General features: G+C 35.3%; 1 protein-coding gene across 1 annotated transcript in view; it reads right to left on the bottom strand.

Moving 5' to 3' along the window:
* Positions 1–19,391, bottom strand: part of DCDC1 (doublecortin domain containing 1) — a 632,177-nt gene that overhangs the window by 562,894 nt on the left and 49,892 nt on the right. The window contains 1 exon segment of the mRNA XM_037839043.1: positions 1,197–1,290. Coding sequence (XP_037694971.1) covers positions 1,197–1,290 — 94 coding nt within the window.

Below are 19,391 nucleotides of genomic sequence, written 5' to 3'. Positions count from 1 at the left end.
GCTGAGCTAGAAATAATTCAAAGCTAGATAATGTTGTAAGAAAATGTGTTGATAATACTTTTATTAACACAAGTTTAAAAGTGATTATAAAAATAGTTGATCATAAAGAAAATGTTAAAAAGTGCAATAGAGAAGGGTGGGGAAAGACAAAAATGCAAGAAAGGAAGTAAATAACTTTATTAATAGTACCTCCCTGAAAAACAAGACTATAAGAAAGGATTTCCTGTCATGCATGTCTTAGCTAAATGACTTTATCTAATTCCTAGGTAATGGATAGATGTCTGCAAGAGCTATGAAATCTTCAGATGAAAACTAATGAAACGAAAAATTATCATATCTAATACAAATTTTAAAAATGATCAAGAAAAGTAAATTTACTTTCTCAATGTATGCATACATACATAATCCTTAGCCAAAAATTTTTAAGACTTATAAACAATAAATACCAATGCCACAGTGATTACACAGTAAGTTTTAATTAATGATGATTTATACAGTACAATAAAGGAAACTGGAAACAAATGGTAATACATAGTATAACCATATTCCCAAATCACTTAGTTGCCTGGACTACCTTGCAGTTAAAGGTGTGCAATTTAACATCTCTGCCCTCCTTAGGCTTGGAGTCAAGGTCTAGATGAAATGATAGGGCCATCTCAGTATCACATTCAAACTCACAAATGTGAAATTCATGGCATTTTTACCATCAGAGATTAGCAAATCAGTGCCTTTAGGGATATTAAATGGAACTCTCATCTTTTGACAAAGATATACAATACAATTCTTTTTACACACACTGTAACCTTTAAATAGCCCTCTAGAAATTGAACAAAACATTTTAAAAATATGCATCTTCACATAAAGCAGCACAATTTCTCATTTTTCTCTTTTGATACATATATTACATAGAAGCTGGCTACTAAATTATTAACATTTATCATTTTTTATTTAGTTATTGTTTACTATGGTAAAAATATACATCAATATTTTTGAAATCTAAGCTTATGTTGAAATGAGTCTTAAAACCTTAATGTTCTTTCATGATCTCCCTTTGCATAAGAATATCATAATTATCTACATTATAATTCAATTGTTTTATAACATTTGTTTTCCTTTAAGATGTATAAAATATAATGAAATTATTTAAACACTTTTCAAAAGAATATCACATAGCTTACAAAGTCTTTGCCACTTACCTTTTGAAAAATCTTCAATTTTTCTGCCATACAAATCATAAAGACATCTGGCTGGTGAATTTAGATTCATTCTCATTGTACAAGTATCTAAAACCTACACAGGCGGAAAAAATAATTAATTTGTTATAGTCATCTCTGGTTGCAAATATTAAAATTAGAAAGAAAGGAGATGTAGCAACTATCAAATTTTTTTGTTAATGGTGGAACTCTGGGGTGGTATTTTATTCTTGCTATGTTCTATGTTTTCCATTTATTTTACAATAGAAGGATACTATGTTTAAATCAGATTTTAAAATACTTTCTTTAGCTTTTAAATTCTTCACAAGTATCTTCAAATAAGTTATAAATATAGTCTGATCACAGTTCATCTTGATAACTTATGTCTTTGGGTACTAAAAAATGGAATTAATAATCCACATTTCCACAAGTAGACGTCTCAAGAAACTCACCTTTAAAAAGGTTCAAAAATCGATTCTGGTGATGAACGCACAATTGTATGATGGTGCTGTGAATAATTGTACACTGTGGATGACTGTAGGGTGTGTGACTATATCTCATTAAACTGTATTTTAAAAAGTAAATGAACAATGGGGGAAGATGGGAATGGGTTGTTTTGGATGTTCTTCTTTATTTTAATTTTCTTTTTATTTTTTGAAGTAATGAAAATGTTCAAAGTTTGATTGTGGTGCTGAAAGCACAACTATATGACGATACTGTGAACTACTCACTATACACTTTGAATGATTGTATGCTATGTGATTATATCTCAATAAAATTGCATTAAAAAAAACAAACCTTAGCAGCTGAAAAGAAAAAAAAAGAAACTCACCTTTAAATGGTTTCTAATATGCTAAATTTGCTTTCTTAATATTTAATACCTTAACTTGTTCCTTTACTTTATATGTAGTCCTTTGAACCCACTGTGATAAGCACTTTTCTGACTTCAGGGAAGAAAGTAAACATTCATCAGTTTGAGGGAAAGTTCTACTCCCAAGGTTAAGAGAAACAGAGGAGGTGTAGGGAGCCTCAGGTAACTTGAGCCAGATTTCATGAGGCTTCCTGAAGTGACTTCCAGAGCGTGAAAATCAGCCATATTCATCTCAAAATACAAAATACATTACAAATCCAAATTGAAAGTGCTTTTTTGTCTTCCAATTTTACTATTCAAAGCCAGAATATATTATTGCTCTACCATAACCAAGAATTACTAATGGACAATGTTCATTATATAATTCTATAGTAAAAAAGAATATCAATTGCTTAAACCGTCTTTCAATTGCTGGTACAACTCCCTCTCCATTTTTTTCTCACTTCTGTCTCAAAGAACATCTTTGAAACATTATAGCTGATTTATCTATTTGCTGTATTAAATGATGTGTTGCATTTAAAAGGTAAATATTTAGCTGAAGAACTGGTCTTTGTTGGACTAGATGAGTTTCTCAGCCTCGTTCCACTTCTGCACATAATCAATGACATTCCTATATGCCACATATTCCCATGGGCATTTCAAGGGTTGTGTGTGTTTTCCTTGTATAATAGTTGCAATCCAGAACTTTGGGCAATTTTTCAAAAATTATGTATGGCTGCTATTGTTCTATCAAGAAAGCATATCTGTTTATGATAAAGACTGATGTTCTAAGGATAACTCTGAGTCTTCTTAATTTATGAGGAAAAGATCATTCACAACATCAATGTTTTATCTAGTTAAATAACAAAGTACTTGCAACACACTGCACAAGTGGCTGTAACACACTGTCATGTGGAAGCAAACCCAGTGACCTTCAAGCTGCCTACTAGAAGTAAATGTGGAGGTTCAATTTCCTAACCAATGCCATGTATCTTCACAAGACAGACACATCATTCCCTAACTTGAAATGGCTCCTCTGATATCACTGACCCTACCTCTCTCCAGCCTCTTTGCTCACTGCAGGGACCTATCCTTGACAACAAATCAAAGTACTAATCCTAGTGACTCTCTGTCTTCCCTTCCACTCTCTTTGGTCAATTTCCACGCACAAGCTCACCTAGGAATTCTATCCCATGGAATAAAACTTTTACTAAAGATGCTAAGAAAGCAATGTTCAAAATATAAGAGAGAAGGTATCAGGGGAAGACAATAGCATACCGGAATTTTGTCCATGGCTTGAGATGGAAAACAAATGGACTGACACTGGCACAGGAATTCTCTTCTTTTTTATTTTTTTAAATACCAAATTATAAGTAATTAACATAATTGGACTCAGACTAGCAAAATTCTCTTATTGGTCACTTTTTTCCATGTGACTTTGTGACCAAAGATTATGCTTTCACCACCATGACCATCACCTGCCCCCCCCCATAGAATTACTCAAGGGGGATAATCCATTTCAAATTCCTTCTTAGCCAATCATCTCTGAATACTATTAATAGCCTATAGTTGGTCCCATAGACCCTAAGCTGACACAGCCTCCACCTTAGGTTCCCCACATTCTTTCTCTGTCCATTCTTTGTGTTCAGCTCTCAATTTCTTAAAATTATAAATCTACTCTTTAAAAATATAATGAAGTCCTATGGTACAGATTATATTCCCTAATTACTAATGACGTTTAAGTAATTTAAATATCCTCCAATAATTTACCAATTAAACTAAGATATAAGCTACTTAAAAGACAGTCTTCAACCTAAATTTCAATGATTTTTAAAATTATTTCAAATATTGCTGCCTTTGAATCTTAAAAAAAAAGTTGAATAAAATTCTACCACTTTCTAACTCTTTTCATTATGCTAAAATATCAGTAAAATAAATGATTTTCCCCCTTCCCCATAATGTCAACACCCCCTTTCAATATGAACAGGTTAGGGTGGTCACTGCCTGGACACCCCTGAAGATCGAGAAAGTGATTAAATGAGAGGAAGGGGTAGCAACAGACAAGATAGGATTAGTAACAAAGGATTACGAATACTGAAACGTGATATAAAAAATGTATATATATTTTTTTCTTTAGATGCTAGGGTATTAGAATACCTAGAAGAAAATAACTGAAATGGTGGAGCTGTAATCTATAACAGTCTTTGAAATTTGCTCTATAGCTATTTATTGAATTGTGCTTTGAAAGTTATCACCTTTCCTTGTATATTCTATATTTCACAATAAGGAAAGAACTGAAACTGTGGAACTGTAACCCATAACACTTTTTGAAATTACTATATAACTGCTTGTTCAGCTGTACTCTGAAAGTTAACACCTTTCTATATATATGTTATATTTTACAATAATGGAAAATTGTGGAACTGTAACCCATAACATTCTTTGAAATTTGCTCTCTAATTACTTGTTAAATTGTACTTTGAAATTATCACTATTATGTATATATGTTAAAGTTCACAATAAAAAATGCATAAAATTTTAAAAAGTAAAAAAAATGATTTTACAAGCAAGGTTTTAACGGTTAAAAATTAAAATTATTAACACATCAGCATCACTGTCATTCTCTCCTACTTTCAGGATGAAAGATTTTTGCAGTGCTTAAACAATACCAACCTTCTGAATCATTTTCTCAGAGTAAATTATCAATGGTATAAATTAGTATTTATATAAGGTTGTGTCAGAAGCCCTGAAATGAAGCCTCTACTTGTAAAGTTGTTCTTATAATTCACAATTGAAAAATATTTAACTAGGTTATCATTCTGAAGTATTAAGGTTAATTAAAATACCATTTCCACTAATCTGTACCTGTATTTGTCAAAATATTAATTTTACAAGTTCACAGTTTGTTAATTTCTTACAGGTTAGACTTAGGGAACTCTTCTGATTCTGAAATTTAAAACCTTCAGGCCATAAAACCTTGATAAGCACTTAGGAAGAGATTTTCCATAAATTCTTTTCAATGTATTTATTTACCTTTTACCTCCACCCCAGGCACATGTGGAGTGGAGCTTGCAGCTCCTGGGGTGGCCACCAGCCAAGGTGGTATGGCTACACAATCTACAACTTCTGGCTTTAATTAGCTACTATCCCAGTCCAGGTGAGAATGTGTGCTTAGATCAGTATCACCCCAAACCAACTGAGCCAAGTCAACAAGCCATCAGGCCCCACAGTGTCTATCCTGAAAGTCAGAAAAAACTTCCTACCTTTTAACTTGTTTTTATGAGTCAATGCCTAATAGTCTAAGCCCCGATTTATACCCCTAACACACTCCTCTCAAAAGTTTCTCTACTTCAGGGGTCAGCAAACTATGGCTACAGGTTAAATGGGCCCATAGCTTGTTTTTGTATAACCTGCATGCTAAGAATAGCTTTTACATTTTTAATTGTTAAAAAAAATCAAAAGAATAATATTTTGTGATACGTGAAAATTATATGAAATTTGAATATAAAGTCTTACTGTTCATTTACATACTTTCTATGGTTGCTTTCACACTAAAATGGCAGAGTTGAGTAGTTGTGACAGAGACTTTATGGCCCACAAAACTGAAAATATGTACTACTTGGCCTCTTACAGAAAAGATTTTCCCATCTCTGGTCTACTGCATCATTATCCACATAAAGGTCTGTATTTTCTTGTCCTGTATGCATTAGCCTCAACTCCTTCCTCCATTTCTAAACCCCCCCTGTTGTATACTCTGGAAATGCTTCCCCTGATCAACAAACTTGACTAGACCCTCAACCTCTTTTAAAAGAAACCAGGCTCTCCCTTGAGTTCACGAATCCCCTCCCCCTCCCCCACCTACTCAAGTAGTAGGTTTTAATTCTCTTATTTATGACACAATCTCAAGTTTGGGAGGTGGTGTTACAATTGCTATTTCAACACTGTTAGTACCCAGTCTCTTACTCAACAAACAAGCAAAGTAAACCTCTTCCCTTGAGGATCCTGACATTCAAACGTACCATTTTCCCTCATTCTAGTCCTTCTTCCTCATGCATGTATAACTTTTTGGCATTCATAATTTGCAAAATCCTAACTCTAGGTGATACTTGCTTTCCACTCTCACTGTGTGCACACCCAGAAGCTTGATGATATAGGAGAAAGTCACACAGTTGAGCACATCAGTATTACACATCAGCAGATGATGTGACCTCCTACTTCACAGAGAAAATTGAACCTCATCCTCTATCAAGTATACAAGTCTAAACTACTTCTGTACCATCCTTTCCTGTTCCTACTAGTTATATTACAAGATTCCCTTCTCCTATCTCAGGCCAGTATTTCTACCTTGGCTTTCAATTATTTTTGTTCTCAGTTTCAAAAGCAATATAGGTATTGTCTATCATTTCTTCTCTTTCATGTATATTCAACTATCCTTAACTGGATTTTTCCCACCGGCACTTAAAGATGCTCACTTCTCCTATCTTAAAAATGAGATCCCCTCTGACCCCACGTCTCCCTCCAGCTATTCCTCTCCTTCATGGCTAAATCTTATAAAAGATCTGTTCATAACCTCTGTTTCTATTTTCTTTCTTCCCACTCATTTTCAGGACACTCCAGTCTGACTTTCTTTCCATTTTACCAAGTAACTCTACCAAAAATTACTGACTTGCCACATTGACAAACTCAAAGGGCATCTTCTTAATTCTCATCTATTTCAACCTTCGAGCAGTGTTTGATCACTTCTTTCTTTAAACACTCTTTTCCCTTGAATTTGGAGATATGATAATCCAATAATTTTCCTCTCATATTTTTGTCATTGATTCTTTCTCTCTTTCTCATAGGCTCATCCTCCTCTATTCATTTATTGGAATTTTTCAATATCAGATGTAGCCCTCTTCTTGCCCTACTCTACATTCTCTCTTAAGGCAATCTTATCAATGTCCCCAAGGTTTCATCTTCTATTCTACATACTGACAACTCCCAAATTGATAAGTCCATTAAATGTCTCTCTTCTCAGCACCAGACTGCATGCCTACTGAAAAGCTCAACCTGAACAGGTTGAAGATCCCTCAAAATAGACATGTCCAAAACCAAATTCCTGCTCTTCTCCTTCAAGCCTAGCCCTCTTCCAGCATTCTCTGTCTCAGTGAAAGGAACCTCCATGTATCCAGATGTGCAAACTAGAAACCTCAAAGTCATTCTTAACATCCTTCACACGTCACTTTCCCTCACTGCATGTATCTAAACTACTATCAGGGCCTGTTGGCTTTATCTTCTAAATATCTTTCAGATCTATCCACTTTTCTCCATTTCCATGCTACCCCCTAGTTCAAGCTATTATCATCTGTCACTAGGACTCCTGCAATAGTTAACTAAGAGTCTCTTTGCATCTCATGTAGCCACAACCAATCTGTTCTCCAGCAAGCACCAAAGTGATCTCTTCAAAAAATATTTCTGTTTACCTTCTATTCCACTCCTAACTAAAACCCCTTCAATGACTTCCTACTGCTCTTAAGAGAAATTTAAAAAAAGACAAAAATTTGTAAGATTTCCTACAAGGCCATTCTCCTTGTCATAAGCTGAACTTTCAACTCCTGGAATTTATCCTACTTGCCCTGCCACATAGACTTTTCTTATGCTATGCCCCACCTTCAATGTCTTCTATATGTACCCAGATAAATCCTGCTTGTCTTTCAGATCCCAACTCAAATATTACTTCTTCCCAGGAAACTTCCCTCTGCCATTCACTCCACATTCAATAATATGACCATTTATAACTCTCTTTTTCCATCACTAGACTGAAAGCTCCAGGACAGCAGGACCACAGTTGGTTTTGTTCATCACTATATGGCAGGGCTTGGCAGACATCAGCATCACATAAATATTTTGAATTAATGAATAGATTCAAGTTAATATATGTTATTTCTAATTCAAACTCATTGAATCGTGAGTTTTATCCTAGTAAAAGTCTCATAAACCTAGCAAATATAATTTCTGACAGATTTTTACAAAATATGCTACCATTAAATTATATATAATCCCCCGCCCTTTTTTTTTTCAAATAAAACTCATTCTTTTTAATACCAGAGCATTGATTTTGTACTGTCCTTAGGAAATAAAATAAGAAAACCTTTTAACATTTGTAGCAGTAGAGTTGGTTTTCTACCCAATGTCCATTTCCCACCTCATCATTGCTTCCTGATTTTGAATAGGGGGTCATTCTTTCTCCTTTCCCTATTGAATTACTCTGGCACCTGTATCAAGAATCACTTGCCCATATATGTGTGGGTCTATTTCTTAACTTTATTTTGTTCTGTTACTCTTTATATGTATCTTTCTGCTAATACCATTCTGTCTTGATTACTGTGGCTTAAAAGTAAGTGTTGAGATCAGATAGTATAAGTCCTCCAAATTTTTCTTTTTCAAAACTGATACATCTATTTTAATTCCTTCACTTTCCATATAAATTTTACAAATAGTATGCCAATTTCTACCAAAAAAAATGCCCCACTGGAATTCTGATGAGTATTGTATAGACTCTATACATCTATTTGCAGGAAACTGGCATCTTAATAATATTGAATCTTCTAACCTGTGAACATGGTATATGTTCCGGTTTGCTAATGCTGCCGTTATGCAAAATGCCAGAAATGGACTGGCTTTTATAAAGGAGGTTTATCTGGTTACAAAGTTACAGTCCTAAGGCCATAGTCCAAGATAAGGCATAAATAATAGGGTACCTTCACTGGAGAACGGCCATTGGCATCTGGAAAACCTCTGTTAGCTGGGAAGGCACGTGGCTGGCGTCTGCTTTGCTTCCAGGTTGCGTTTCAAAATAGTGTGCTCCAAAATGTCAGTGTGAGTTTTCAACAGCCTCTTCAAAATGTCTCTCTAAGCTGCAGCCAACATCAGGGGTCCACAACTCCAAGCATGTCTGAGCTAAGGCAGCTAGCTTCTGGGTCTGTGCCAGCATTTTTAAAGGACTCCAGTGATTGAATCAAGACCCACACTGAATGGGTGGGACCACACTTCGATGGAAATAATTCAAACAGAGTTATCACCTATAGTTGGGTGGGTCACATCTCCATGGAAACAACTTAATCCAAAGATTCTAACCTAATCAACACTAATGTGTCTGCCCACACAAGACTGCATCAAAGAACATGTCATTTTGGGGGACATAATGCATCCAAACCAGCACAGTATATCTCTCCATTCATTTGGGCCTTCTTTAATTTCTCTCAGAAATGATTTGTTACTTTCACTGTATAGATCTTGCACATATTTTGTTAAATGAATACGTAAATATTTCATGTCTTTGGGTGCTATTGTATTTAATATTTTTAAAATTTCATTTTCTAATTGTTCACTGCTAGTACACAGAGCTGTAGTTGATTGTTTACTGACCTGGTAATTGGAAAACTTGCTGAATTTATTCCTTAGTTCAAGTAACTTTTATGCATATTCCTTAGGATTTTTATGTTCATGATCATATAATCTACAAATAAAATAGCTTTACTTCTCGCTTTCCAACTTGTATACTTTTTATTTCTTTTTTCTTGCCTTATTCCACTGGATAAGTCTTTCAATACCATGTTAAGTTGAAATGGCAAGAGAGGATGTACTTGCCTTGTTCCTAATCTTAGGCAAAACATTTCAGTCTTTCATCATTAAGTATGTAGTTAAAGCAGTGTTTAGTAGACATTCTTGGCCAGATTGAAGAAGTTCCCTTCTACTCCAAGTTTGACATGAGGTTTTTGTTTGTTCAAGAATGTGTATTAAGTTTTGTCAAATTCTTTTCCTATATCTACTGAGAGAAGCATACGGCTTTTCTCATATTAACTTAAGATGATGAATTATATTAATTTTTGAAAGTTAAGGCAATTTTGCAATCATGAGACAAAATCCACTTGGTCTAATATATTACCCTTTATGGATACATTGTTAGATTTTATTTGTTAATATTTCTATTAAGGATGTTTGCATCTATGATAAGGAGGATGTTGGTATATCCCAGTATCAAGGGAAATTTTCATTTTTGCATCTGTGACCAGAAGGATAGTCTGTTCTGGTAATGTCTTTGTAATGCTAGTCTTATCAAATGAGAGGGGAAGGTTTTCCTCCTTCTCTAGTAACTAAAATATTTGTTTGAAATAGATATTATTTCTTCCTCTAAGTCTGATACAATTTATCAAGATCACTTGGACCTGGAGTTTTGTTTGTGGGAAAGTGTTTAATTGTAAATTCAATTTTTTTCATGATACAGGGATTGTCAATTATATTGATCTTTCCAAAGAACCACTTAGATTTTCTCCATTGTTTGTCCATTGCCTCTTTCATTGATTTCTACTCTTTATTATTTCCTTCCTTCCACTTATTATGGGTAAAAATGTACTCTTCTATTTCTAGCTCCTTAAAGGTGAAATCCTTGATCACTGATTTTAAACATTTCTTCCTTTTTAATATAAGTATTTATCTAAACATGACTTTAGCTTCATCCCACAAATTTGAGAGATTGTGTTTTCATTTTCATTCTATTTGTATTATTCACAACTGCCCTCAATATATCTCCTTTAATTCATGTGCTATTTAGAACTGTGTGGTTTAATATCCATATATCTGGAAAGTGTCCTGATATCTTTTATTATTCATTTCTAATTTAATTCTGTTGTCAGAGAACATATTCTGTATGATTTTAGTCTTATTAAAATTTTGACTTTTTCAATGGACTGATAAATAACGTATCATGTGAATGTTTCATGTGCATTTAAAATCATTCCTTTGTGCATAAGCAAATTTGTCTCTGGTATCATTTTCTTTCAGTGAAGAATTTCCTTTAGCGTTTCTTACAGTGTGGGTCTGATGGGAACAAATTCCCTCCGCTTTTGTTTGTCTAAGAATGTCTATTTTGTATTCATTTTTGAAGGATATTTTCACTGCATATAAAATTCTAAGTGACCAACTTTTTTCTTTTAGCACTTTAAAGATATTGGTCTGTTGTCTTCTACCTTGCATTGTTCCTATAAGAAGTCAGCTTTTGTTCTTATCTTTGTACTCTTGTATTTAATGTGTATTTTTCCTCTGGATGCTTCTCAGCTTTTCTCTTTATCATTGTTTACAGCAATGTGGTTTACATGTCCTTGTCTGGTTTTCTTCTTGCTGGAAGTTTATTGAGCTTCTTGGATCTATGGGTTATTTTTCATGAATTTCACAAAAAAAAAATTTGACCACAATTTCTTACAATGTGCACACACACCCCCACACACACACACTTCTAAGCCTCTAATTCTACATATTTCAGACTGCTTGATATTATCCCACAGGTCACTGAGACTCTGTCCTTCTTTCAGCCTTTTCCTTTTCCTTCTGTGTGCTTCAGTTTGGATAGTTTTTATTTCCATGTCTTGAAATTCACTAATCTTTTCTTCTGTAAGGTCTAACCTGATGTTAAGCCTATCCAGGTATTTTTTTTCATTTCAGATATTGTATTTTTCAGCTCTAGAAGTTCCACTGGTTCTATTTTTAGTTTCCATTTCTCTTTGCATTATGCTCATGTTTTTTTTTTCTTAATTCCTTGATCATAATTATAATAGCTTTATAAATGTACTTTTCCCACTCATTCTATTTTGGAGTCTGTTTCTTAGTTGTGTTTTCTCCTTGATATGTCTCACCTTTTCTAGAATCTTCATGAATGCCCCACATGTTCAACAAGACCTCTCCACTCTGACTGGTCAGAAGGTGAATGTCTCTCTACCTTGTGCATATTCTCATGTTCTTCCACTCTTTTACTCCCCATTAGTTTCTCTTTCCCTGGTAATTGTTTTGCCAGATCTTGTGGAGTTCACCCTATGCATAAGCAACGTAATAGTCAGACAAAGAAACAATGGAAACTCTATGCAAATTTTGGTAACTATTCTCCAGATAGTTCCCTCTTTATTTGCATTATCCTGCAAATTCCAACCATCTAAGCCTCACTGTACTTTGCTCTTTTTCTCCTCAGCTTGTGAAAACCTCTGTGTTCTGCTTGGATTCTCTCTCCCTACACTGTGGTCCAAAATTTCACTCCAGGTAGAAAGCTGGTAAAATTGTAGGACTCATTTTAATTTTTAGGCATTATAATTCTTTAATTCTTTTAGGCATTATAATCTGGTGCTGCCTGTTGCTCAATATCTGAAAAGAGTTGTTTCAAATATCTTGTCCAGTTATTCAGACATTTAGAATAAGATGGCCAGTTTGATACTGCTTACTCTGTCATGCCTGGAAAGAGATGCCACAAATTTTTATTTTCAATGACTATGTTAACTCATCTTTAACTAAAGATACATTGGGAATAAAAATAAAAGATAAAGTATTAATATTTGTGGCAATTTTAAATAATGAAAAAAATTAGCACTCTTTAAGTCAGAAAAAAAGTTCTAGTCCTAGTTATGCCAATTGACCCACATATGGCAGGTAACTCTTAAGTCTCAGTTTTTTGAGTTGCTTGACTAGATAATTCCATAAAATTCTGTGATTCAACCAGGTAATGTTCATCAGATACATTAATGGTAAAGCACATATGGAGATGAATAAGCCCTTCAAATTAACTGCTATTATTACATGTTCCTAGCAATTAAAATGTGTTAAAATATAAACTGTAATATATAAAACTATAAAACAACATTAATAAAAGAAATCTTATTTTTTCAGAGTTGACAAACATCATGTTTATGTCTTAAGTGTCCCCAATTAATGTAGGGACTGTACTTAACAGAAGTAAAGTAAATACATCATTAAAGTGAAAATTATCATTTGTTTTCATTTTGGTTGAAGACATTCAATTTTGTTTTACTTTGGATTTCATTCAAAAAAATTCTGACTACTGAATAATCACTTATAATATATTAAGATAATCCAACTGTACAACCCTAGAAGTTCACATTAAATAATGAGAAGACAATTAGCTACCCTTGTCCTCTTGAGAATGAACTCAAGTTTCATACTTAAAAACAAATGCTTTCTACTTTGGATGGATTATATGGTATGTGAATATATCTCAATAAATGTGCATTAAAAAAAAACAAATGCTTTCATATTTTTAAAAAATCAGATAATCTCTGGTATGAACATTAGACTTTTTATATAGTAAAAAAATAATAATCAGTATCAATAAACTTTCCTCATATTTCATGAACAGCTCTTTAAAGAACTTTCCAACATACTAATTATGCATGACCTCCTCTGTCTGAATCCATGCTGAGCATCTTTAATCAAATTTTGATACTCCAGGTACTCCATTCTTAAATCTTGTAAAATGTTCTCTAAATTATTTTATCCAAACTACTGGAAAAATCTCTGCTGTTATGTCTGCTGATTTGTGGATAAATATTCCATAATCATGATATTATATTGTCTTTTTCAAATGAACTGAGCCTTTCTTAAAATTGAAAATTTTCTTAAAGAATTTTGTTTTTAAGTTTATTGAGTTACTTTTAAAGTTGGCAAGTAGTTAACATCATAGAAGCGTGAGTTTTCCTCTGGTTTAAAAGCATCTAATAAAATCCACTATTTGTTATACCTTGAGAGTCATGTATGAATAATTCCCTCAATACTTACCTGGTTTTTCAGTAATAACAGGGAAAAGTAATTATAATGAAATATGTTTACATACAAATATTGAGGGAATTTTTTTTTTCTAAGTCAGGCTTGCTAAACAAAGACTACTCCCTTTGTGTTAACTTGTACATGTTTTCCTCTTCCTGATTTATGAATTCCACATACTAATTCTAATCTAGCAACTAGCATTCTAATTTCCCTTATCTTCTTTTCTCTACCCCACAATCAATTTTCTTTCTCATAGCTACATGAGAAGTATAAGAGAACAAAAAAGAAAGAAGTCTGTGAACATGACCACCATTGAAGTTTTAGAACACCCAACAAGAGTTCTCAAATTTTAGTGGAGCTAGGAATCATCAGGGGACATTTGTGAAATGCAGATCCCTAGACCCACACACTCTAATTTTTAATTCAGTAGCCTTGGAGTGGGGCCCAAAAGTCTGAATTTTTAACAGATAGCACAGATGTTTCCGATGCAGATGTTCTTTGGACCATACTTTGAGAAACATTGCAGGCAAAAACGTATGAGGCCTCTGGCTGATTAAAGGAAGTATTCTCTTCTCATTAAGTGGTCTGAACTCTGTTTTCTAAAGCGGAATGCATAAACTCAAGTGACTGGTCAAAACAATCCATTGGGGTAAGAAGAAGATATTAGAATAGTTTATTTTGTTTTAATCTAAGAAACCTGCTTTATTAATATTAAACAAAACATTGACAGTATTTTTTTTTTAATGACTAAAGAAAGAAAGAACCAGAAAGGAGGCAATAATAACACAAATTCTGGAAGCAAGAGAGCAGATAATTAAGTGGCAAATGATCTAGCAGACCAGAAAAGTTGAAACTTAAACTATTAGAAGCAAATATGATTTGTATTGCAGAACCCCAGAAAGGATCAGAAATGTGAGTTATCAGTTACTTATAAATGTGAGGCTGAAAACAGGTTGACTGTTTCTATAAAAAAGTAGTTAAATCCCCAAAACCTCTCTCCCACACCAAGCATCTAGGTAATTATGTCCCTGCCATTAGGGGAGAAAACAGGAGATTTGTTTTCTGGATAGGGTAAACCAGAGAAATTCACCAGGCTGAGAACAAAGAGTGAGGGTGGCTTGCTTTTCATTGGGGAATCTTTTCAGAAGGAAATTAAATGAAAGTCTACATAGTGAAAGTGCGACCCCTAGCCTCTTTCATTTGGCTACTTACTACAATGCTCAGATTAGCAAATTCTGATGAAACTGATCTAGTTCTAGAGAAAAGACACTAACAATTAGGGAACCCCACCCCATACACAAAGAACACTTCCCAATGAAACCCATTCCTCAATAAGGCACACCTGTGCTCACAGAGCTTTCAATCAGCTTTTAGTTCTTCACTTTAAATGCTGATGAAGGACTAATGCATATTTAAGAAAAGCCTATAAGAAAGACAAAGAAAAAGTAAGTACTTAGAGGAAACAGAGAGTACAGGGAACAGAAATGAAAAATTCATTGGGTTAGAAAGTAAATATAAGGACATCCTCTCACATAATAAGATTAAAAGTTCAGTTCAGGAGGTCCAACAACTAAATAGTAGGATTTCTATGGACTCAGAACAAAGAAAGTGGAGGAAAAGATATGGTCAAAGAAATAATTCAACAAAACTGCAAAAAGAGTACGATGAGACTTTTCAGACTGTGAAGACATCTTGATTGTCCAGCACATCTTGGAAAATATTTGGGACACTGGGAACAATGATGATCCTAAATGTTTTCAAAAAGGAAAAGTTAAAATTAAAAGGATAGGAGAGGCGGGGCAAGATGGCAGACTGGTGAGCTGTATGTTTTAGTTACTCCTCCAGGAAAGTAGGTAGAAAGCCAAGAACTGCGTGGACTGGACACCACAGAGCAATCTGACTTTGGGCATACTTCATACAACACTCATGAAAACGTGGAACTGCTGAGATCAGCGAAATCTGTAAGTTTTTGCGGCCAGGGGACCCGCGCCCCTCCCTGCCAGGCTCAGTCCTGGGGGAGGAGGGGCCGTCAGCTCCGGGAAGGAGAAGGCAGAACTGAAGTGGCAGCCCTTATCGGAAACTCATTCTACTGATTCAAACTCCAACCATAGATAGACTGAGACCAGACACCAGAGAATCTGAGAGCAGCCAGCCCAGCAGAGAGGAGACAGGCATAGAAAAAAAACAACACGAAAAACTCCAAAATAAAAGCGGAGGATTTTTGGAGTTCTGGTGAACATAGAAAGGGGAAGGGCCCTGAGGCGCATATGCAAATCCCGAAGAAAAGCTGATCCCTCTGCCATGTGGACCTTTCCTTAATGGCCCTGGTTGCTTTGTCTCTTAGCATTTCAATAACCCATTAGATCTCTGAGGAGGGCCCATTTTCTTGTTGTTGTTGTTGTTGTTGTTGTTGTTTTTAATCCTTTTTTCTTTTTCTAAAACAATTACTCTAAGAAGCCCAATACAGAAAGCTTCAAAGACTTGCTATTTGGGCAGGTCAAGTCAAGAGCAGAACTAGGAGAGCTCTGAGACAAAACGCAATAATCCAGTGGCTGAGAAAATTCACTAAACACCACAATTTCCCAAGAAAAGGGGGGTGTCTGCTCACAGCCATCATCCTGGTGGACAGGAAACACTCCTGCCCATCGCCAGCCCCATAGCCCAGAACTGCCCCAGACAACCCAGTGTGACGGAAGTGCTTCAAATAACAGGCACACACCACAAAACTGGGCGTGGACATAAGCCTTCCCTGCAACCTCAGCTGATTGTCCCAGAGTTGGGAAGGTAGAGCAGTTTGAATTAACAAAGACCCATTCAGCCATCATTTCAGCAGACTGGGAGCCTCCCTACACAGCCCAGCAGCCCAGAACTGCCCTGGGGAGACGGCACTCACCTGTGACATAGCACAGTCATCCCTCAACAGAGGACCCGGGGTGCACGGCCTGGAAGAGGGGCCCACTTGCAAGTCTCAGGAGCCATATGCCAATACCAAGGACTTGTGGGTCAGTGGCAGAGACAAACTGTGGCAGAACTGAACTGAAGGATTAGACTATTGCAGCAGCTTTAAAACTCTAGGATTACCAGGGAGATTTGATTGTTAGAGCCACCCCCCCTCCCTGACTGCCCAGAAACACGCCCCATATACAGGGCAGGCAACACCAAATACACACGCAAGCTTGGTACACCAATTGGACCCCACAAGACTCACTCCCCCACTCACCAAAAAGGCTAAGCAGGGGAGAACTGGCTTGTGGAGAACAGGTGGCTCGTGGACGCCACCTGCTGGTTAGTTAGAGAAAGTGTACTCCACGAAGCTGTAGATCTGATAAATTAGAGATAAGGACTTCAATTGGTCTACAAATCCCAAAAGAACCCTATCAAGTTCAGCAAATGCCACGAGGCCAAAAACAACAGAAAATTATAAAGCATATGAAAAAACCAGACGATATGGATAACCCAAGCCCAAGCACCCAAAACAAAAGACCTGAAGAGACACAGCACCTAGAGCAGCTACTCAAAGAACTAAAGATGAACAATGAGACCATAGTACGGGAGATAAAGGAAATCAAGAAGACCCTAGAAGAGCATAAAGAAGACATTGCAAGGCTAAATAAAAAAATGGATGATCTTATGGAAATTAAAGAAACTGTTGACCAAATTAAAAAGATTCTGGACACTCATAGTACAAGACTAGAGGAAGTTGAACAACAAATCAGTGACCTCGAAGATGACAGAATGGAAAATGAAAGCATAAAAGAAAGAATGGGGAAAAAAATTGAAAAAATCGAAATGGACCTCAGGGATATGATAGATAATATGAAACGTCCAAATATAAGACTCAATGGTGTCCCAGAAGGGGAAGAAAAGGGTAAAGGTCTAGGAAGAGTATTCAAAGAAATTGTTGGGGGAAACTTCCCAAATCTTCTAAACAACATAAATACACAATTCATAAATGCTCAGCGAACTCCAAATAGAATAAATCCAAATAAACCCACTCCGAGACATATACTGATCACACTGTCAAACACAGAAGAGAAGGAACAAGTTCTGAAAGCAGCAAGAGAAAAGCAATTCACCACATACAAAGGAAACAGCATAAGACTAAGTAGTGACTACTCAGCAGCCACCATGGAGGCGAGAAGGCAGTGGCACGATATATTTAAAATTCTGAGTGAGAAAAATTTCCAGCCAAGAATACTTTATCCAGCAAAGCTCTCCTTCAAATTTGAGGGAGAGCTTAAATTTTTCACAGACAAACAAATGCTGAGAGAATTTGCTAACAAGAGACCTGCCCTACTGGAGATACTCAAGGAAGCCCTACAGACAGAGAAACAAAGAAAGGACAGAGAGACTTGGAGAAAGGTTCAGTACTAAAGAGATTCGGTATGGGTTTAATAAAGGATATTAATAGACAGAGGGGAAAAATATGACAAATATAAACCAAAGGATAAGATGGCTGATTCAAGAAATAGCTTCACGGTTATAATGTTGAATGTAAATGGATTAAACTCCCCAATTAAAAGATATAGATTCGCAGAATGGATCAAAAAAAATGAACCATCAATATGTTGCATACAAGAGACTCATCTTAGTCTCAGGGACACAAAGAAACTGAAAGTGAAAGGATGGAAAAAAATATTTCATGCAAGCTACAGCCAAAAGAAAGCAGGTGTAGCAATATTAATCTCAGATAAAATAGACTTCAAATGCAGGGATGTTTTGAGAGACAAAGAAGGCCACTACGTACTAATAAAAGGGGCAATTCAGCAAGAAGAAATAACAATCGTAAATGTCTATGCACCCAACCAAGGTGCCACAAAATACATGAGAGAAACACTGGCAAAACTAAAGGAAGCAATTGATGTTTCCACAATATTGTGGGAGACTTCAACACATCACTCTCTCCTATAGATAGATCAACCACACAGAAGACCAATAAGGAAATTGAAAACCTAAACAATCTGATAAATGAATTAGATTTAACAGACATATACAGGACATTACATCACAAATCACCAGGATACACATACTTTTCTAGTGCTCATGGAACTTTCTCCAGAATAGATCATATGCTGGGACATAAAACAAGCCTCAATAAATTTAAAAAGATTGAAATTATTCAAAGCACATTCTCTGACCACAATGGAATACAATTAGAAGTCAATAACCATCAGAGACTTAGAAAATTCACAAATACCTGGAGGTTAAACAACACACTCCTAAACAATCAGTGGGTTAAAGAAGAAATAGCAAGAAAAATTGCTAAATATATAGAGACGAATGAAAATGAGAACACAACATACCAAAACCTATGGGATGCAGCAAAAGCAGTGCTAAGGGGGAAATTTATAGCACTAAACGCATATATTAAAAAGGAACAAAGAGCCAAAATCAAAGAACTAATGGATCAACTGAAGAAGCTAGAAAATGAACAGCAAACCAATCCTAAACCAAATACAAGAAAAGAATTAACAAGGATTAAAGCAGAAATAAATGACATAGAGAACAAAAAAACAATAGAGAGGATAAATATCACCAAAAGTTGGTTCTTTGAGAAGATCAACAAGATTGACAAGCCCCTAGCTAGACTGACAAAATCAAAAAGACAGAAGACCCATATAAACAAAATAATGAATGAAAAAGGTGACATAACTGCAGATCCTGAAGAAATTAAAAAAATTATAAGAGGATATTATGAACAACTGTATGGCAACAAACTGGATAATGTAGAAGAAATGGACAATTTCCTGGAAACATATGAACAA

Source organism: Choloepus didactylus, chromosome 6, assembly GCF_015220235.1.
Source record: "Choloepus didactylus isolate mChoDid1 chromosome 6, mChoDid1.pri, whole genome shotgun sequence".
NCBI classification, from domain to species: Eukaryota; Metazoa; Chordata; class Mammalia; order Pilosa; family Megalonychidae; genus Choloepus; species Choloepus didactylus.
This window is presented reverse-complemented; position numbering and strand designations above follow the sequence as displayed.